Source organism: Lontra canadensis, unplaced genomic scaffold (assembly GCF_010015895.1).
Source record: "Lontra canadensis isolate GAN:19392208 unplaced genomic scaffold, GSC_riverotter_1.0 scaffold86, whole genome shotgun sequence".
In the NCBI taxonomy this organism is placed as follows: Eukaryota; Metazoa; Chordata; class Mammalia; order Carnivora; family Mustelidae; genus Lontra; species Lontra canadensis.
The window spans coordinates 1,089,833-1,112,592 of NW_022631080.1; the positions used below are offsets into that span (position 1 = coordinate 1,089,833).

A 22,760-nucleotide genomic window follows, 5' to 3' on the forward strand; every position below is an offset into this window, starting at 1 on the left:
ATTATGTTTGGTACTTTTCTTTTCTAAAAATTTATAGCTAACTTTCAATGATATTCATCATTGTAGGAGGAAAATTGGCACAGACAACTCAGAAGAGTGAATAACCAATTCCCAGATTATTATATTTCATTCTGTAATACATTGTGGCTGCAGGCTGCCAAAACAAACAGTTTAAATGTAAACAGCTCAGTTGAACTACTTATTTGATATTAAATAGATTTTTTAAATACTGGTTGTTTAGTGATTTAATTAAGCCAACTAAAATTGCAAGGTTTATGGTTTTTTCCTTGTATCATTCTGTTTTAATTTATGGGTTTTAGATAATTGTATGATTTTTTTTCTTGATCATATTTAGGCAATACAGAGTAGAGATAGTATGTTGCTGACAGACAAAGCTGCCTAAAAACTGGTGGGTATATGTCTAGAAAGAGTGAACTGACATGTGAATGATCTTGACTTTAATGAAAAATCTCAACCAGGTTTTATCTTTTCCCCCATACCTTCTGCTTGATGATCATCTCGTTGATGTCTTCAAGATCACCCACCATCACCCTCTGTGATTTTATAACTCGATCAAGCAGAGACAGCCAGTCGGTAAGTTCTGTCCAAGCTCGGTTGAAATCTGCCAGAGCAGGTACCTCCAACAGCAAGGAAGATGGCATTTCTAGTTTGGAGATGGCAGTTTCCTTGGTAACTGCGGGTTGTGTCACCAGAGTAACAGTCTGACTAGGAGCTAATTTTTTTTTTTTTTTTTTTGCAAAAAAGGAAAAAAAGAAAAAAAAAGAAAAATTAGAAACACAAGCAAAGAAGCCAATTTCAGTAACAACAGAACAAGCTTAATTAAAGTACAACAATTTGAGCCAAAGTATTATTTATTATGTTATAAATTTTTCTCCAGCAACATGAATATTTTACACAGTACTACATGATAGGACAATTCAAGGACTCACACTTGTCATTAGTATACATTTAACAATCTTTCAAAATAATTTTGCTTATTCTAATGGCTGCACAGTTAATTTAATTTAAATGTTCCTTCTCAAATAACACTTACATAGACTGTGGAACTGGTAAAGAAAAAAGTATTCAAACTTTACCAGGTGGGAAAGTTTTACTTATTTATTCTCATTCAAGATAAAAAAAGCAAAAGTCAAGTTTAAATAGATTTTATTTCCTTGACCAGGAAATAAATTACCTTGGAGTTGGATCCTAGGGAAATCAAAGCCAATGAAATGTTTTTGTCTTTGCTCTGTATTTTATATTGGCAATAGTTTCTCATATTTTTTTCTTTTTCTTTTAGACTGGTCATAAAGTGACTGGCAATAGAGAAAACCCAAGCTATATAAACCTATAAAAGATTTTCTACTTGGATATGAAACACTATTTCCAGGTTATTAAGAAATATTAAATAGGGGCGCCTGGGTGGCTCAGTGGGTTAAAGCCTCTGCCTTCGGCTCAGGTCATGATCTCGGGGTCCTGGGATGGAGCCCCACATTGCATGGGGCTCTCTGCTCAGCAGGGAGCCTGCTTCCTCCTCTCTCTCTGCCTGCCTCTCTGCCTACTTGTGATCTGTCAAATAAATAAATAAATAAAATCTTTTTTTAAAAAAATAGATACTAATACTGTGGAACACTATAGTATAAGATGGCACATGGCAATTGTTAAGATCCAAAACACTTAGGCGAGAATCCTACTCTCTGTCCCAGGAGCTCTGTGACCTTTGTTATATTACTTAACCTCTCTAAGCTTCAGGTTTTCTCCTCAGTAAAGAAGGGACAATAAAAGAGTGAATGTTAGAGGGGCAGTTGTGTGGATTCCATGATTAATATATGAAATGTACACAGAACAGTGCCAGAAAATAACAACAATATTAGCACAGTTTCTTACACTGGTTGGTAATGATGTTAGGTATCACTATTTTTATAAGCACTCGATGAAAAAGAAAAACAGTGATGAATGAATATAACAAGAAGTTGCAGATAAGGGGTAGAAATAGGAGAAATAGTTGGGAAAAATCAAAGGTCTGTGTGTGGCCCTTTATTTACTAAAGGGGGCTGAGCTTGCTAGTGTGAATTGTTATTAAATACCAACAAACAGCTGGGTAATAGAAGGTGAGTGATGAGGGGAACAGAACACCTCATCTGGTTTAAAGTCTAGAGTCTCTGAAGCCTATAACATTGAGGAGACCAATAACAAAGAAATAATGGACTACATAGTTTAGAAGGGAAGCTTTGAGAGAAAGCTGCAAAGGACAACATCTTAATGGGAGACCTGAGAGCTCTGGACAATGAAGGAAATGTTCTAAGAACATGAGAAACATGCCATGTGTGAACTCCATTCTGAGGTGGCCGTAAATCACTTTTCATGGTTGTATTACTTTCTACATTTTAAATGCTCTCTTTTTGTGAGAGAAGATGACGAGGGAAATGGAAGGATGCCTCCTCTCTCTCAAGCTTCTCAGGGACAAGGGTTTCCTACAGCTGGGAGAAATAATCTTGAACAACGCAGAAAGAAAGGAAAAAGGTAGAGTGTTAGAGTAAAAAGTAATGGGAAGATGTAATGACTGGAAAACAAAGATACTGAAAAGAAAAAGAAGAAACAGTTTCTTGAGTCTCTCTCACTACTGTGAAGCTCTTTCTAGAAAGAATGACATATAATCTGCAGCAGAAATAGCATTTTGTGATCCAACACTCCTACTAGGAAGCATGCGGGCCAACAGGATTGAAAAATCTTAAAAGGGATTCCAAGAGGGGAGCCGAATCCTTGAAGAGGATGCATGGGTGAGGATTTAAAAAAGAGCTAAATTAAAACATCACTGGGAAAGCTAGCTGCTGAATGCCTGGCTGACTAGAAAATATGGACAAATTGTTCTTAAAATAGACACACAACAGATACTGAGGTAACATATAGTACTTTGGGATGATTTCAAAGTTCTGGGAAGTGTCAGACAACGTTTTCTTTTCTCCTTCTCCTTCTCCTTCTCCTTCTTCCTGAAAATTTGACCCTCAGAAGAAGAGTAGAAAGATTTTTTTCTCTAGATTTACTTCTGACCAACAAAGACATGCCTAGTGAAGTGGAAATGGTCATGTCATCTTAAATTTCAATACAGTGAAAGATGAGAATACAGAGAATTATCAGATTTCAACTGTTTTGAAAAAAGTCTATTGAAAAGAAAGGCTGGAGCCAGAGACTGAACAACAGAGAATGATTCAAAATGACTAAAAAGTACAGACAAATGACATTGGAATAATAATAGCACAAAGTTCTCCAATGAGGAAAAAGAAAGAAGTAGCGGGGAACGTGGGTGGCTCAGTGGGTTAAAGCCTCTGCCTTCCACTCAGGTCATGATCTCAGGGTACTGGGATCAAGCCCTGCATCGGGCTCTCTGCTCAGCAGGGAGCCTGCTTCCTCCTCTCTCTCTGCCTGCCTCTCTGCCTACTTGTGATCTCTGTCTGTTAAATAAATAAATAAAATCTTAAAAAAAAAAAAGAAAGAAGTAGCACCAAGTACAATGTTGGCTGAAACAGATTTACAGAGAGATTCAAAGGTCAGGTAGGTAGCCATGGATGCACCCAGTCATGGGCAGGTGATTTAATTTATGAACCAGTCAGGCCCTTCATTGCTGGTCTCCTCTCCTCCAGAACTCAGCATCTGAAAACACCACTAAAGCAGTGGGAAAGGGAGGAGAGTACCAGGTACCTTCTTCTCACTGCTCTACCTCCTACACCTTGCACAGGTACTGGAATACAGTAGGTGCTCAACTGATGTCCTCTGAATAAATGTATGAATCTAAAAAACCAAATCCATGCACAGTAAGATTTCAAGTACACTTAGAGGCCTTCTACCCACGGGGAGCCCTAAAGGACAACAACCTCAAAGGATGATATCTCGAAGACTAGAACACAGAATATTCCTAGGCTCTCATTGTTTAAGTCATTTTAACTATTTTCAGAACAAGAAATTAATGGAGGGAGAGCCACTGATTGGGGCAGACGACGGAAGTTCAAATATTAAGAGAGAAAATAGAATCGATCAATTTTTTGGTTCCCTACTCTTCTATCAAGGGGCGAGGTAAAAAGCAGGAAAGAACACTGGATCAAGAAACAGAGTGTAAAACAGACTATCTAGGGTCAGACTGTTGGATTTCAATCCTCATTCCACCATTACTTAGCTGGGTAACACTAGGCAGGTTACTTAAGCACTCTGACTCTCAATTTACTCCTCTGTAAAAGGGCATTTATAACAGTACTTCTCTCACAGACAGCTGGCATTAACATTTCCTAGATAAACAACCTTGAATGAGATTACAGGATTTTTGAAGTAAGGGATTATATCCTGCTTGATAAATTAAACTTCTGTGAGCCTCAGAGTATTCACCTACATAATAGAGAAAACAGTACCAATCTCATGAAATCGTTCTAAGTATTTTATGAATTCATATATGTAAGTTTTCTCCTAGCATCCTTCTGCCAGTAGATATACTGTGTGAATTTTCTTCTCCTTCTCCTTTTGCTGCTCAAACAATATTTACTGGCTACTGACTTTATAAATTAGCATGCCATTCTGGGCTCTGATCTCTTTGAACTAGAATTGACTCCAGCCTCCTCTCCTTCCATTCTTCCCATCCCCCCACCCCAACACCTCAGTTTCCATTCCATATTCTCCAAATAGCACTGGGCATTTCCTACTTTTGTGCCTCCTATACAAACTCTCTTCTTGTTCTCCAAATATTCCATTTCCTTATCAAATCCAAACTCTACATTTCTGTGATTTATAAAGAACCAAGATAAGTCTATAACCAAAAAGTCTTCACGAGGTATAGAATTAAACTATTCTTTGGGGGGTACTAAACACTACAAGTATTTAATGTTTTACTACTTAAATCTAATCATCACTAAGAAGAAAATCTTATATCATTATTGGGTTTTTGTTTGTTGTCTACTGGCTAGAAGGTAGTAATTGATAGTAACTAAGAGAAGGATTCTAAACTCAGAAACTTTGGGTCTCCAAGAGTAGAGAAATAAATGCTATAACATAAAGTAGAAAGGTTAATTTCCATCTAGTTCATATTTTATTAGGACCAATTCTACCTAGAATGTTATTTAAAATATTTCATTTTCCTAAAAAGAAAGAAGACTTCTCCCTAGATCCATGCATATATTTTTCTTATTTTTTTTTATTAAGCAAGATGTTTCAAAGGGGAAATTTTTGAGGTCCTGAGAATATCTCATTTTATTATGTTTGCCATATTGACTTGTACTGCATTTTCAGATGCCTTTACTTTTATGTAAAAAGAAAAAAAAAAACAAGTTTCCTTCTTTTCCACTGTCATGCTACTAGAAACAGAAGAAAATCACTTCATTAGGTAAAGTGTTGGCTAGTCAGATCTGTAAGGGGGCAGTTCCAGTGGCTTTTCCCAGACTGAGCAACAGAATCTTGACTTTAAGCAAGGGATATTTAGTTCTCCCAGAGTTTTCCGATAACCCCATAATTTAAAAGATGGAAGGATAATTTGTTGAGAATTCTCTCAACTCATAATACCAATCAGGTAAGAAGTTAGGATACATAAATGACTACACAGAATCTTTCACCTGAACTTGTGGGATTAGTTTCCAAATTCTCCCTAAAGAGAATGAAAAATGGCTTCCCCTCCAGCCAGTAGGTACCCATTCCTCTGTGCCCCGTTTAATGCCCCACAGTCTGATATGCTTACCTGGATGTCCACCCCTTGCCTCAAGTCACTGTCCAGGGTTACAAGGAGTTTGCCCTGAGAATGACCACTTCAGTTCTCAGCCTCCCAAACCCCTATGGAGGCCAAGGTTATTCAATTCAAGTATGTTGGGGGAAATATCTCTTCCAGGATGGGGTCATAACAGATAAGAGTTCTTATGATGTCACATGATTAACTATCTTTCCAGCAACAGATTTTGCTGTTTTTCCTGCTTAACCAGTTACCAGTTCATGCTAGAACCATGTGTATTATAATGTGTATCATTAAGGCAGAGAGAGAGATACACATTGTGTATACATGTATTTATCTGTATAGATAGATGTATACACAACACACAGAGCCTGTACTGTCTGACTACTGATGACTGTAGCATAATGTGTTTCCCATGCATTTGTTAGGAAATTAAAAATCTCTACTAAAAACTGTGTTTTCTTTCTATAGTTAAGCAGAGAAAGTCAAGCCCAAAATAGGTGGAAGGAATTGAGTTTGGCATGCCGGAATAGTAGCATGAATAACAGTAGGTGTAACAAACTATTGCAAACCACAGCTTTTCTCTGAGTATTTTGTTAATTAAAAGGTGTTGGCTTTAGGAGGCAACTCTCATTTTTCCAAAAGCGTTTGAAGCATATTTCTCCAGTCTACAAATTTAATTGGTTTCAGGGGTACATGATTAGTCAGACTAACAGCTGTACTTAGAGCTTTAAAGGAGCTACTAAATCTTTTAAAACACACACACACACAATGTGCTTGGCATACTTCCTTTGAAGCGTTCACATGTGGTTTTTCTGTAATTCACAGGTCTCCTTGAGTTGATAAAAAAGCAAGAAGCCCATATTCTATTCCTTGCTTTGTTGTGTGAATATGGGTAATGTTTTTGTTTTCTTTACTTTTCTAAGTGAAAACTCAGTGGACTGACTAAATGATAAATTACTGGACTCACACTAGCAAAAATACCTAAAAGTTCCATTCCATATAGGTGGTCAGACTGCCTTACTGATTCATATAATCACATAAACAGGAGAGACTGTTTAGCTACCTGCAGGTCACCAGTAGCTAAAGTAACTGTTCTCCAGGTAAACAACACTGGGGAAAGCTTTTATTTTTTTGAATATCTGAAAGAATGGCGTGTGGCTTAATGAAATATGTAAGAGTTAGAGAGTACGTGCTAACAAAGTTAGGAATCATGCTTGGACTGAAAAAGAAAATCTCTAGTGCATGGAGGAGGAAGAACCTCACTTCTTGGCTCTAAATATTTGTCATTTTCACACATAGGTGGGTAATTAGAAATAACTGTTACAAATCCATAAACATTTACCTTTGTCTATCTTCTTTCTTACTCTAAAGCAGAAATAAAATAGGTGACACAACTATCATTGATTATTTACATTTTAGCATCACAAGGCCATGTGCTATCTGTGGGCAAGGCCTAGAGAATCAGAACTCAAGGATTCATGCTACCCACCTGTTTTTCTGGATTTTATGAAAAAAAAATTGTTAGCTGTGAAAGCCCTAGATTTTTAAAGCTCAGTAATGCTACTTTATCACTTTTAACTGATCCTCTCCTGCAACTAAGAATATAATCCAAGTGAGAAATATTGCTCCTACTGGGAAGGAAGAGAGATTACTGCCAACACTATAACCACTATCATTTACTCAACGTTTCTTATGTGCCAGGCAAGGTTATTTATAAGCCATGTTTTATTAAATTTTTACCCAACAATATCCAGGGTAGGTATTTTCCTTTTACAGGAAGGTAATATCTTCTCCAGATCTTACATTAACAAGTGGCAATGTGCAGACAATGTGATTAACCAGGATACGTATTTCTAAAAATGATCTGGTCATCTGATACCTTTTCTACATGTCTCATTCAATATAAAAATAACTATTAACTACTCAAATACTTTTGGCTGCAAGAGCTACAGTTTACAATATATAGCACCCACCAAATACATCTAATATCAATTCTAGCTGGGGAGAAATCACCTTGAATGAGTCATAAAAACATGGATTATGGCAATGAAGTGGATCTGGCTTCCTCCCTGAAGTTCAATAATATTCTTGAGGAATAACTCCAATCTGACTTCATCCAAACATGTATTCTTCCTTCACTAATTTGAAGACAGAAATAACCCTTGCCTTTTCTTTTTTCAGTTTGCATCTTCTAAGTGCTCTTCTGTGTCACATTATAAATTTTTTCCTGTATGCATTTGGTAAAAAGCTAGGTTTGTCATCCTGAGCACTACTGACATTTTGGTCTGGATAATTCTTTGAAGTGTGTTGTCATGTGTACTGCAGGATGTTTATCAGTATCATTGGCCAGAGCACCTTCCCAGTTGCGACAACCAGTCATGTTTCCAGAAAGGATTGAATGTCTCCTAAAGGGAGAAAATTTGCCTCTGGTTTAGTACCACTGACCAAAGGCTTTTTCAATTTTTTTTTTTTTTACCTCTCTCTTCCCTTCCTACAGTGTGTGTGTGTGTGTGTGTGTGTGTGTGTGTGTGGTGGCGGGGGTGGTTCATATACTTCTTTGGCCTCTTTACTGGGCATCCTTTACATCTTGCCAAGTTTGAGTTCTATGTTAGAAGTATAGGTTAAGTGAGATTTTTAAGTGCTTCTTTTATGTACACGATATAGGGCAGGTGCTGATGAAACAGTAAATATCCAAAGCTAAAGCTACCAGGGAATGCTGAATGATATTATACAAGAAAGGCTTTGGTGATAAAAATAAAAGTATCTCTGATAGAGAATAAATGCCCACAAATTCTTTCCTTTCCTTCACCTAGAGCTTGTAATAAGATGTTCCAGATCCTCCCAACAAGAGCTATAGTGTATTTCTCTACTGCTTAAATATGGAATGGCCAAGTAACTTGTTTTGGCCAAAAGACACATGCAAAAGGTTGAGAAATGCTTGGACATTGGGCTATGTTTGGCTATCCTTTCACCTATATGTGAACTATGCTAGCCTACTAAATAATGACAGGCAAGTGACCCTGTCATACCCATTGTTTCATCCAACAACCAACAAGTGCTAGATACATGAGTGAGGCCAGCAACCACCAGCTGACTATAAATATACAAATAAGTCCAGGTGAGACCAGTAAATGAACAATCTAGATAAGCTTGGCCCAAAGTAGACCCCCAAATTCATTAATAAAATATGGGATTCTTATTTTGAGCCACTATCTTTGTGGGGGGTAGCTTGTTACACAGCGATAGATAACCAATACAACATCCATTTCTGCCTATCAAAGACATGTATCCAAAATGGGATTTAAAATGCCCATCCCATGGCTACAGAAATAAAACAAATGCTGACACAGCAAATAGAACACAGCTAAGAAACAAAGAGTCTTCAAGTTCAAGTGTAACAGAGAATTGAAGATACACTTGGTCATTCGATGATGTCTATAAATGAGGCAGCTGGTGTTTTATAAGATATTTGAAAGACAATGACTTTACTAAAAATTCGCTTTTAGTGTGCACTTAACTTTGCAAATGAGCAAAGTAGAGAACCTAATAAAGACAGTCATGAAACAGGGAGCCCAGTGCAGAAGACAAGGGAAGAAAAGCCAGACCAGATCATAATGAAGAGTATGCTACTGATAAAGGATGATCATCAATTCCAAAATCCATTTCTCCATTTGGGTATAACCATCTAGGGAACACTCTACAGTTCTAATTAGAGGAAAATTATTGCTTTTTTACTGAAAATGTTAACACTTTAAAAAATCCTGAACTAAAGAACCCAATCTGTTATTTATTTATTTTTAAAAGAACTGCTCCTACCTGATTATTAGATATATGATTTTATAGCCAAGCATGAGCAAAACCAGGTAAGCAGCCCTCTACACCATTTAGTCTAAAGGAGTATCTTATTTTGGGGACTAAGTTACCTTTTTACTCTAAGTAGTAAAGTAACTAGCAATGAGTTTTGTTTAAAAAAAGATCTTATTTATTTATTTGACAGAAAGAGAGAACACGAGCAAGGGGAGCGGCATACAGAGGGAGAAGTAGACTGTCCGCAGAGCAGGAAGCCTGATGCTGGACTTGATTCCAGGACCCTGGGATCACAATCTGAGCCAAAGGCAGACACTTAACTGACTGAGCCACCCAGGCGTCCCACTAGCAATGAGTTCTTAAAGTTGTTATACATGTGCTATGCCTTCATAAGCCTCATTTGTAAGGTGAAGTCAGCTACTTAAGGTAAGTGTTAGATTTGTCTTTTGCTTCCTCACCAAAACCAGTGCAATGTCTGACACATAGTAGGGTCTCACCCAACATTTCCTGCTGTTGTTATCAAGATAAGAAAGAGGCACAATGTACAAAGCACTACATTGTGGAGAACATTAAGGGATGGGGATATACATATACAGAGAGAGACAGAGACATAGATACAGAGAGATAAAGAGAGGTGGGAGAGGCAAACTGATTATCAGAGTTTTAATCTGGAGTTTCATCAGGCAGAACAAAAACAGAAAAACCATTAGGTCTAATATAAATGAAGCAGTATTAAGTAGTCATAAAGTATAGATTCTTTAGTTCTGAATTCATAATACCTTATATTTCTACAGAACTTTAAGCAGTGTAAAAATGTCTTTTTAGTAATTTTTTCTGTTGATTCTTCACAACACTTCGATCTGGGCAGAGCATCTGGGAGATCTGGGGGAGCATCATTACTACCAATATGTAAAAGAGGAAACTAAAATTCAGATAAATTAACATACTTCTCCAAATTAAAAATCTACTAAATTAGATAGAGGTTTCCAAGCAATCTATATTTTAAGAATGAAGGCTTGGACTTGGGTCATTAAAAGGGAATTCATGAAAAATAAATAACCCCATTAAAAATCTGCAAAGGAGTTGAATAGACATTTTTCCAAAGAAGATGAATGGCCAATAAGCACATGAAAAGATGCTAAACATCACTCATCATCAGGGAAATGCAAATCAAAACCACAATGAGATATCACCTCACACCTGTCAGTATGGCTGCTATCAGAGAGACAGCAAGGGAGAGCAAGAGAACGTGTTACTGAGAATGTGGAAAAACTGGAGTCCTTGTGCACTGTTGGCAGGGATATGAAATGGTGCAGCTGCTGTTGAAAACAGTATAGAGGTTCCTCAAAAAATTAAAAATAGAAGTACTCTATGACCACAGCATTCCACTTGTGAGTCTACATCTAAAAGAATTAAAAATAGGATCTCAAAGACATAGAGATATTTGGATACTCCTATGTTCATTACATGTTATTCACAATAGCCTAGAGCTAGAAACAACCTAGATGTCCACTGATGGATAACAAAAAAAATGGAGTGTATCCATACAATGAAATATTATTTAGCCTTAAAGAAGAAAATTCTGTTATTTACTACAGAGTCTGTTCTTATAAGATGAACAATTTCTAGAGATCTTTTGTATGACAATGTATATATAGTAAATGCTACTGTACCATCTACTTTAAAATGGTAAAGATAGTACATTTTGTATTAATGTGTTTTTTGCCACATTTTGAAAAAGTAAAATCCATGCACCAGGCAAAATATGAAATTATTCTTTCCCTTCCAAGTTAAGGAGATTTAAAAAAGAGGTCTTTGAATACCAAAATAAAGACCATCTTATAAATAAGAGTGGTTCTGATAAATAAGCTTGGACACCCCACCCCCAGCTCAGGGGGGAGTCTGCTTCTCTCTCTATATTCCTTTCTCCCTTTGCCCCTCCCCCTACTCTCTTGCTCTCTCAGATAAATAAGTAAATCTTTTTTTTTTAAAGAGAGTGGTTCTGATATACTAAGGCTCAGTGGAAGATGACCAATACATTTTTATGTCATTACTACTCCTTTATATCCTCTTTGTAACATTTGTGGGGTAATCAGAATATGCCAAAATGTACCTATAGTGGATACTATGGTGCTCCATTGAGGCTTTCCCCTGGAGTAGATGGATCCCAAATACTACTAATAATGACCATTAATGGATTACAGCTGTGTTTCTTCCTGGGGCTTGCTCTTAGTGCATGGATACCAAGTTCAAGCTCATGTGTCTCAACTGAAGAAAACACTGAAGGACAAATCCAGCTCCACTGCTTCCTGTCAGATTGAATTACACTATTGTACCAAGTGTACTGTGGGTCAGTCTCTCCCCTCTGCCCAGTACGGCCCCCCTCACTTTCTTGCAGGTAGATCTACCAAGAATAGTTCCCAGTAAACATTCTGTATGCAACTTTTGTCCTCAGGGACTGCTTTCCAAGGAATCCAACCTAAGACACAATTCCTTTGCTCTATGTACATAATAGTTTATTTCTCATACCTAAAAGTAACATGATGTTTCTAGGCTTTCAATCTTAGACTAGCATTTAAAATGAATTATTTATTGGTATCAGATGTTATAACGTTCAATCTTCAACTGAATGCTTTGGAAAATGACAAAAAAAACCATGAAGATGATTGGTGGCCTATTTCTTACTTATGGGCTTATAACAAGTTTTATACTCTTTGGTTATACTTGAGTTTCAATTTATCATCTGAGTTGCAGTTTAAGAGAAATCTAAACACATCTTATAAGTAAAACACCAAAGAACTTGACAAATCCAAACACTGAATTCTTGAACTCTGTCTCCATAATGACATTGGAAATGTAACCACTCTTGTGTTGGTTTGAGGTGACTATGCTGGGCTAAACTTAGCTTCTAAAGTTCTGGGTCAGTAAACACGTTATGAACTGCAGGTATAGCAAACACAGCAACTGAAGTAGTCAAACTAGCTACATCAAAACCAATTCTTGTTTTCGTTTAACTTGTCGGAAAGCACAACATGCCCACAAGTGCAATAACAACCAAATATACAATAGGTACCAAAATTCAAAGGTAGAAAACAAGTACCAATTACATAGGGAAAACTGCCTGTAATAAGCACAAAAATAAGATTTGATGTGTGTTTATTTAAATCATGCCCACCAAACCATCTCAAATTCCTTTTCAAAGTAGAATAATAATTAAAAAGATATTATTCAATGGTTATAAATCATGCTATTGAAGTGGCAAAACTCCCAGGAGCAATAGTGTGGTAGTTTTCATGCACATTCTTGCTATTGCTTGGGACTTGAATCTCACTGTCTTAATCTTCTAGATGAATGGGATTCAAATGAAGATGGTAAAGAGAGCCTGGAAAAGCACTGAGTCTACAGTTTATGGTTTCTGAAATAGGAACATAGCATACTTTGTTGGCTTAAAAAGATCTGTGAAGCTGTACTCTTGGTAGAGTTGGTTTATTCTAAACATCTTATTTTTGCTGCTTAAAATTAGAAAATTTCATCAGATCAGGGCTAATATTAATTCCTCTAAAAAATCTGTAATCTGTAAATCATTCAACCCCTACTAATACCAGTACTTTTTTCTATGATGGCAATATTTTACAGAAAAGATATCAGGAGAGGCACTTGGGTGGCTCAGTCCTTTAAGCATGCCACCCTTGATTTCAGCTCAGATCATGATCTCAGGGTTGTGGGATGGAGTCCGACAATGGGCTCTGTTCTCAGTGCAGAGTCTGCTTCTCCCTCTCCCTCTGCTTCTTTCCCACTCACACACTTCTCTCTCACTCTCTCTCTCTCAAATAAATAAATAAAATCTTTTTAAAAAGATACAGAATTACACCAAATTTTTCATTTTAAAACATTACTTGAAAATAAACTTTCAAATAAATGACGTTTTTTATTTATTATTATCTATTATATTGCCTCATTATTTTAAGACCAAAAGACACAGAGGGGGAAATTTTTCATTAAGTTATGTTCCAGAATCTTTAGCTTGTTAGGTGAAAGTAAGTCACATAAAAGAAATAAACCTGATTGAAACATTAACTCCTATCTAGGGTTTATCAAAGTAGAGAAAATAGAAAGCAAAGGAACTATGCAGTTTTGAGGAACATATACATGTGTACATAGCTTTAAATTGGTAAAATTACTTATTTTTGCCCTGTTCTGTGGTAGAAAGAATGAAAAAAGTCAACGAAGTTGTTTTTCCTACTTTGCCCTCCCTCAAAGGCATGATTATGTTACATTTCAATAGCTATTCTTAATAACAAATTGTTACTTTCTATGAATTTAATACATAAAATGTATGTTTTGTGCAATATAAAAAGCTCAGCAGAAGCAAACAGCTAGCCAGGAAGGCCAATTCCCAAAGAAAAAGTAGGTCTAACTTACTACTTGGAGCCTGATGTTCCCATTCAAGTTGAATTATAATTGGAATGGAAGGAAGGGTATAAAGACTGAAGCCCTCAGAGACCCTATGGCTGAAATGGATAATCTTTGTGATTGCCAATGGGGGCCCAAGGTTACCACAATTGGGTGAATTTAACAGATGACATGGTAACAAATTAGAGTTCTATCATTCATCTATTTTCAGGAATGATCTTTTGGGGCTTACTGATTCAGATTCTTGTCTCGCCAATCACAAAAATAAGAAAATCATTTTATAAAAATAAGTTATCAGTGACTTCACTTCCAAAACCTTGTAGATATAAGTTACAAACACTTGAAAAGATTTTCTGAAAAGTTTGCCTATTTTATACACCTATGATCATAGATGCTATATCTGGTAGTATTCTCAAAAGTGTGTCATTAAAAAAAAAAATCCAATCACTTGGCAATGAAGGAAAAACCAAGGTCCAAAGTGTTGAACAGTTTGTCCAAGATTTCCAGGCCCCAGGGGGCAAGAGACCAAATGAGGACCAAATCTTAGGCCTATCATTTCCCAACTCAGCTATCTTTTTACTGTGCCAGTGGTTTACAATATTATGAGCATGCCTTTAAAATCTCAAATATAATCACATACCTATGCATAATAATTGTGTATCTAGTATGCATAAATTGAGAAAAAAATGACAAAAATCAATTTATTCTGAATTTGGTAATACTTTCTTAAAAGATTTATCTTATTTTATTTACTTGAGAGAGAGAGGAGAGCGAGAAAGAGCACAAGCAGGGGTGAGGGGCACAGGGAGAGGGAGAAGCAGACTCCCCGCTGAGCAGGGAGCACAATGCCAGACTCCATCCCAGGACCCTGGGATCATGACCTGAGCTGAAGGCAGATGCTTAACTCACTGAGCCACCCAGGTGCCCTGAATGTGGTAATTCTTCAATATGATTTTGTATTTTTTAAAATTGCAGTGGTATTCATATTGCTCCGAAAATATCTGCTACATACATGTGGGAGACAAGTCACTTATTTGATCCACATTCAATATTTGATGTGCTCAGAGATTTGAGAAATCCTTTTCATAATTCTGGGAAATCTCTATTATCTCCAGCCCCTAGGTTGAGAACCTCTATAATGTTGATGACTACTTCACAATACCACTCTGATCGACTATCTTCAGAACTCCCATTCCTTCCCCTTACCGTTGGTTTCAGTTTCAGTGTTAACTAACAACGATATCATAATCTTTTGATGATGGGTAGGGGCAAAGCCAGAAGAAACTCAATTTTTGAAATGATTTATTAATTTTACAAATTAAAACAGCCTTGGGCACCTGGGTGGCTTAGTTGGTTAAGTGTGTGCCCTTGGCTGAGGCCATGATCCTGGGTCCTGGAATCAAGGCCCTTGTCAGACTCCCTGCTTAGCAGGGAGTCTGCTTCTTCCTCTCTCTCTGCCTATCACCCCCACCCCCCACCTCGTGTTCTTTCTTGCTCTCTCTCTCAAATAAAATCTTTTAAAAAATTAGAGCAGACTCAGGATTTTTGAAACACTGACTTACTTACATTCTGATATGATTTTCTTTTTATTTGTTTTTTTAAATTAACATATAATGTATTATTTTTTTCAGGGGTACAGTTCTGTGATTTATCAGTCTTACACAACACCCAGCTGTGTATGTGCTGTGGTGAGCAACTGGGTGTTATGTAAGACTGGTATGTTTTTTAACTGGGAAACAAAAGGCACAGTCAGAGCTGGGACACTTGAGTTTGGTTATCCTATAGTCAACTGCACTCACTTTTATATATGCTGTGCCTGATGTAAATACCCCCAACCAGAAAGGTGATTGTCACCACCATGGGTAATGAGACTGTGGGTTTAGGGGTGAGGAGAAGACAAAGGCTAAGCAACAGCTAAGAACTATGTCTAAAACCTTGAGTTTGTCTCCATTCTACTTACGGAAAATTATTTTCCACTACTTACCCCAAGGGCACATGTTATCTCAGACTAGCCAGTCTCTTCTTGCAGTATTCAATATGCCTTCATTCTTGGGGCGCCTGGGTGGCTCAGTGGGTTGAAGCCTCTGCCTTAGGCTCAGGTCATGATCTCAGGGTCCTGGGATGGAGCCCCGCATCAGGCTCTCTGCTCAGCAGGAAGCCTGCTTCCTCCCCTCTCTCTGCCTGCCTCTCTGCCTACTTGTGATCTCTGTCAAATAAATAAATAAAATCTTTAAAAAAATGCCTTCATTCTTTACAAAATAAATTTGGCCAAGCTGTTCCTCAGATTTAACTATCTTCTTCACCTATTCTAATCCTTCTTATTCATTTTGATGAGAGTCTCACATCTGAAGACACTGTTAACATGAGTTACCCTGATGTTCCCCCTTCCTGAATTCCTATGTTGATCACAGTCTTAATGTAAAAAGTTTCTATGTGTTTGATAACATATTTCCTCATATTATTATTTATTGCACCAATTACAAAATTCTAGAATTGGAAGGAATTTGTGGAAATTCCAATGCTAAACTTTAAAATCTGGCACCTCTGAGCATTGTAAATCTTACATTGGATTGCTTTACATATAGTTTAGAAGATCCTTAATATTCTCAAGAGGTGCGTTCAAGAGTCCTTGCAAATCAAAAAGCAGATGTGTGTGATCAGCTAGGCTTACTTTAGGAGTTAAGGGATTTACCTCTGCCCCAAATTTCTTAGAACATGAGATCGGTGCTAGAAGCTTTACATATTTTAACCACCCAACCATCCAATGGGGTAGATGTTATCAAGCCCACTGGGAATAACTACATCCCCCGGACCTTCACAAAGCAATTCCTATCACTTCATATGAATTATTTATCTTAGGACAAAAATTGAAGATTTCCTACTTGTATTATGAAAACCAAATTGCATCTGTTACTTTAAAATTATTTCTTAATCTATTAAATCATTTCTGACTATCTGCACTAAAGCAGAATTGTCAAAACAGAAAAAAAGTTTTCAAAATATTTTTTATTATTAGAAATCAACATGGGGATTTCATTTCCATTTAGAATATTTTCTAAAAAGAAATGATGCGTTCACAAATAAGAAACATTTTCTCGTGTGAATCTTATAGTATGAATTCAGTCTAATAGAATATCTTTCATTCAAATATTATTATTGAATAATTATTAACTTGGTGAAAGGTCTGTACCTACTCAGAGACATGTAGATGAATATGTTGATATATTTATTTCCAAGGCATTTTAAGTAAGATAACAAAGTTATTTTTATTCTCATTAAACTGTACATATAATTCATAACAGAGAAAAATCATATTCTAGATACACAGGAAATACTAAAAGTTTACTCTTTAGGGTTAAATGCTAAGGAACTTATATACAATTTTTTCTGACAACTCTTTATTTTGAAAAAAGTTCTAATATTGTATTATCTGAGACTATAACATAGGTGGACTGGTTTAGAACAAAACCAGGGTATGGGAAGTGGTATTAAAATTGATTAAAAGTTACAGTATATGTCTAAAATACTGGTCAGTCTCCTTGATCTTATTGCTCTATTCATATCCTTTCTGGAAGATAAACTACCTCAAAATTCAAGACCTAATAGCAATATACTATTATTGCAGAGTTGCTGTGAAACATTCCTGGGACTGTGATTGGAATGATTGAGAGGATCACTAAATGCTGAAAAGTGGATGTGGCCAGGGAATAGCTTGGCTGTTGGCCAGGGTAAGAAATTACTTGATATCGACATTAAGCAGCAGTTGAAGAATCTTTTCATAGTTTAGGCACTTTTTCTAAATCCTCCAGTTATGCTTCACTGATTAAATTATTAAGAACATCTGATTTAGCTTTCATATTTTAGATATGAGTTGAAGATGTTTTGAAATGATTTCCATTATTCATGGTTTCTTGTTTTTCAAAATTAAACTTATAGGATGCTCAGATAATCCCTTTTTATTAGGTCTGCAGAAATTGAGAATACACTAAAAAGCAGAATAGTTGTATGAAAGTATCATTTTCCTTTACAATATCTTATGATGATGAGCTTATAACGATTTTTTTTTCCTCAGCTGAGCTATATACATCCCAATTAATGTTGTTAAACCAATTGCTAAAATTAAAAAAAATGGCTTCTACTAACTTCCAGATTTAGGCCAAGATAAGACTCAGGCAAAGGTCAAGAAAAGGACAAGACACTAAATTTAGGAAAAGCCTCCTAATGTGGATGATTAACTTGTATATGATTAACTCTTCTAAAAATCTTTCTCATTGTCACCTACTTTATATACAGCTTGAAGATAAGGCTGTCTTTCATAGGTTCACTAGGAAAATATTAATTACATATCTTTGGGTCCAACACCATGCCAATGGACTGAATACTGTGATGCCCCTTTCTACTACCTAGGAGAATGCTTTTCTACTTCCTAGGAGAATTTCAGTTCTCTTCAGGCTTTCATGGACTCCACCCTCAATTCTACAGATGGATTTAAATTCATTTCAGGTTTAGATTCTAAGCCAATCAAGATAATCCAATCCTTTGCTTTGGTAATGGAACATAAAGTTTAAGTCAATCAGTCCCTGACATCACTCTGAATATTACTGGTATAGGAGTCGATACATATAACCTACATTGACTGATCTGACTGGTAGATAAATCTCTTAACCTACCTTTCAGGTAAGAGATTCTGACTTTCAGAGTAACAAAAAATCATGTTGCCCCCTTTGCTACTGGCAGCCATCTTGAAACCTGGAGAGAGACTAGTAAGGAGGACAGAGCTGACACAAAGTAAAAATCTGATTAAAGAAAAATCATATAGAAAGAGTGTCAGAGCTGTTTGTACTGCATCTGGAGTCTGCTCTAATCTCTGAACTTCCAGTTATATGAGGTTAATTATCCTTATTGTTGAAGCCACTCTGAATGGATATTGTCTTTCTTGCAGTCCAAAACATCTTAACTACTAAACACATTGCCAGGGTTACAAAAATAAAGAAGACATTATTCCCGTATTTAAGAAGTTTCTAGGGTGCCTGGGTGGCTCAGTGGGTTAAAGCCTCTGCCTTCAGCTCAGGTCATGATCCCAGGGTCCTGGGATCAAGCTCCACATTGGGCTCTCTGCTCAGCGTGGAGCCTGCTTCTTCCTCTCTCTCTCTGCCTGCCTCTCTGCCTACTTGTGATCTCTGTCAAATAAATAAATAAAGTCTTTTTAAAAAAGAAGTTTCTATTTTAGTTGGAGACATATATGCCCACAACAAATTTCCAGTACAATATAACAATACTTGTTGAAGGAGAGGTAAATATCAAAATGGTAGTATAGAGAAGGATGGGGCAGGAAGGAAGTAATACAAGCAAATAATATTTTGAGTTGAATTTTAAGGATGAGTTTACCAAAAGTGAATGGTGACAAGTACATTTCTAGTGGAGGAAACAGTGTTTGTTAAAATAGAAAGGCAGCATTTGGTGACTGGGGAACTACACATAGTTTAGTATTATTTGATTAGTAAGAGAGTAATGGAAGATGTAGGAAATAACACGGACATCCTAGCAGTACCAAATTGCAAAAGATGTGTACCATGCTGAGGGACTGAGCTTTTACCCTGGAGTAGAAAGGTAACCATTATACAACCCAATATAATATGAATTAGCATGTAAAAAAGTTCATTTTCAATGAACTTCCCTTGTGTAAGGTAGGTTGAGACAGGAAGGCCAATGATGAGGCTTGGCAGATGATCCCTGAAACAAAACAGTGGAGCTGAATTTAAAAAGTTCAGGGTTGTTTGGCTTTTGGGATCAACAGGATTGCTGACTGGTTGTTTAACAGTAAGAAATAAAAAAAGGGCCAGAATGACCACTTGATTTCTAAGTTGGTGGATACTAGTACCACAAACCAAAACAGAGAATACAGTAAAAGGAATAGATTTTCTAAAGATAATGATAATATCAGATTCAGGCATGCTGAATTTGAAGCATTTGTACAATGTCTAAATGGTAGCTGGTTGGCAGGTGGAAATATGAATCTGAAATTTAGGAGAGAAGTCTGAACTAGAGATAATCATTGGCATAATTTTAGTAGTCTTTACGTTAGATTCTGTAATATACTAAACTGGTATTAAAGTGATTTAAGATGGTAAACTTTGGATTATGTGTTTTTAACCACAATTTGAAAAATACAGAAAAACAAAAACAAAAACAAAAAAACATTTTAAAAATAAAAATATAGAATGGGAATTCATGTCAAGAAGCAAACAAACCATAAAAAAGGACAGGAATATAGAAACTTAGAAAACCAGTGGATTTCTACAGAGCACACGTGACAGGATGATAAACACTGGTAAGACAAATATGTTAAAAGATGTGGGCTGGCAGATCCTTCACATCACATAGGATGACAAAGGAAGTAAAAAATGAGGGACTAAGAACAAAAATCAAGAGAAAAGAGACATGTTTGAATGAAATATAAAGAACTGAAAAGACTTAGAGGTGAGAAGAAATGAAAGTGTCCAATTTGTTGTAAGGAAACAATGACTCTTCAGCAAGCAGAGCTGGAGACAAGGGTCATATGACAACTTCTGTAGAAAGACTTTAAACTGATTTTTTCTACCACTGCACTATTTTTTATTCTCAAATAATATCTTTGTTCTTCTTTTATAGGTAGAAATATTGAGGATGATAATATACTGGAAAGGCATTTCATGGTTCTTACAGTCAGACCACAAAATAAATTGGTTATAATTGGGTTGAATGATAAAAAATACTTGAAAACTTCCCCTCCTCCCCTTTTAAAAATTGCTATGATACTTTTGAGTCTAGAAATCAAGGCCAGACCAATACTTGTGATGTTCACACAGCTTTTGTTCTAGAGGTTTTGTCTACTTTGTGGGCATAAATTTGCTATGTGGATTCAGGAAGAAGATGAGTATTTTTTTTTAAATAAACAATGAGTAAGCAGAAGGTTCAAAGTTCTCCACATGGAGTTGTCACTCAAAGCACTGACATCAAAATCAATGGAAAGTGGCTCCAGTCTTATTTGGAGTATAATTTGTAGTGGAGAGGAAGTTGGAGCTGGGGGAAGTGTGAGGAGAAGACAGCTGAAAAAATATAGACAGATATGCAGCAAAGATGGGAAAAGAAACAGGTCATAAAACATCAAGTTGGCAAAATGACCCAAACTCCATATAGGGTGAATGCAAGCATCACTGGACTAAGAAACATTTGACAACACTTCTGCCAGCCCACTGGTTCCTGGACACCATCATTCTAGACTCAGAGGATATAGTGGTAAACCTAACACAGTCTGTTGCCTGAAGGAGCTTATATCTTGACAGAGAAAAGAGATGAGAAACACATACAAATTTTAAATGATTTTAGAGGATAGTAAAAGAAACAAACAAAAACAGAGCCAGGCAAAGAGTAAGAGAGTGAGAGGGGTGCAGTTGGGTTAGGGTCTATTAAATTGGCCCTTAGCTTGCTATTAAGTCTTGGGCAGGGTTTTTAATCCCTCTGAATTTCTTAGCTCCCTTGGATAACTCTGTGGCTACTTTATTGCTACTTCTTCACATACCTCCTTTCTTACAACAACCATGCACTTCCCATTTCTCTTTTCTACTCCCCTTGACACTTTCTTTTGTTTCCCGAATTCTTTGGGGCCTGGACTCAAGGGCTCCCTCTTTGTCCCTAGCCCTGCTTGCAATGATCAGGTGTGATTTCAGAACATATAATAGAAAGAGAAATCTGGTTTCTATTTCTTATCTCCTCATTCACTCTCAGGTAATGTGGATTCAAAGATAAGTAAAAAAGATCCGAGTCTGTCTTCACGAAGCTCACTATTAAGGGAGAAGACTGGGCACCTGGGTGGCTCAGTCAGTTGAGTGTCTGCCTTTAGCTCAGGTCATGATCTCAGGGATTGAGTTCTGTGTCAGGCTCCCTGCTCAGCGGGGAGTCTGCTTCTCCCGATCCTGCTCTCTCTCTCTCTCTCTCTCTCTCTCTCTGTGTGTGTGTCAAATAAACAAATATAAAAATCTTTTTTAAAAAAGGGAAAAGACCAATATAAATCTGAATTATTCCAGAAAAAAATGGAAGATTTGACATGTGCTCTGCAAGAGAAGTGTGAATGATGCTGTTTACAATGGCAATAGAGGATTTCACTATTGCCATTGTAAACAGCAGGCTCGTCATAGGCAAAAGATGTCACTTAAACAAAAGACAACAATGAAGCAGAAAACGGGCCAATGTGAAAATAGGATAGCGAACAGTACATGGCATCTGTCAGAAGGGTGATGGAATGGGAAAGATCATACTACATGATATCCTATAAGGTAGTAAACATTTTGACTCTCATAAGGAGGGCACGTGTTGTAATGGGCACTAGGTGTTATACACAAATAATGAGTCATGAAACACTACATCAAAAACTAATGATGTACTATATGGTGACTAACATAATAAAATAAAGAACGTTCTGCTTTGAAATTTCTATTTTGAGAGGATTACATGGCTACACTGTGTAGGAGAGAAAGAATGAAGGAGAGATTAGTTTCTTTTGGAGTGACCATATTATTTATCATGAAAAGCTGGATAGTGTTGAGTCAAAGAGGGCACAATTATTTACACTGGGACAATGGACACAACCCATGTCTGCCCAGGGCAAACCAGGACTATGGTCTGATCCCAATATAAGGCTACTGTAATGGTCTAAGAAAGACATGATGGATTGGGAAAGGGCAGTGTAGGAGAAATCAAAAGAGGAAAGCTGATCTAAGAAATCTTTAGGAGAGAAAATCAATCGGATTTAGTGATGGATGTCCAGCAGCAGTGAAGGGGAAAGGTGTCGAAAATG

At 36.7% G+C, this 22,760-nt stretch overlaps 1 protein-coding gene across 4 annotated transcripts in view; it reads right to left on the reverse strand.

Moving 5' to 3' along the window:
* Positions 1 to 22,760, reverse strand: part of DMD (dystrophin) — a 2,197,254-nt gene that overhangs the window by 627,363 nt on the left and 1,547,131 nt on the right. For all 4 annotated transcript variants that reach the window (XM_032883124.1, XM_032883125.1, XM_032883122.1 and 1 more), the window contains exon 51: positions 501 to 733. In XM_032883124.1, coding sequence (XP_032739015.1) covers positions 501 to 733 — 233 coding nt within the window. The remainder of the gene's footprint in view (positions 1 to 500; positions 734 to 22,760) is intronic.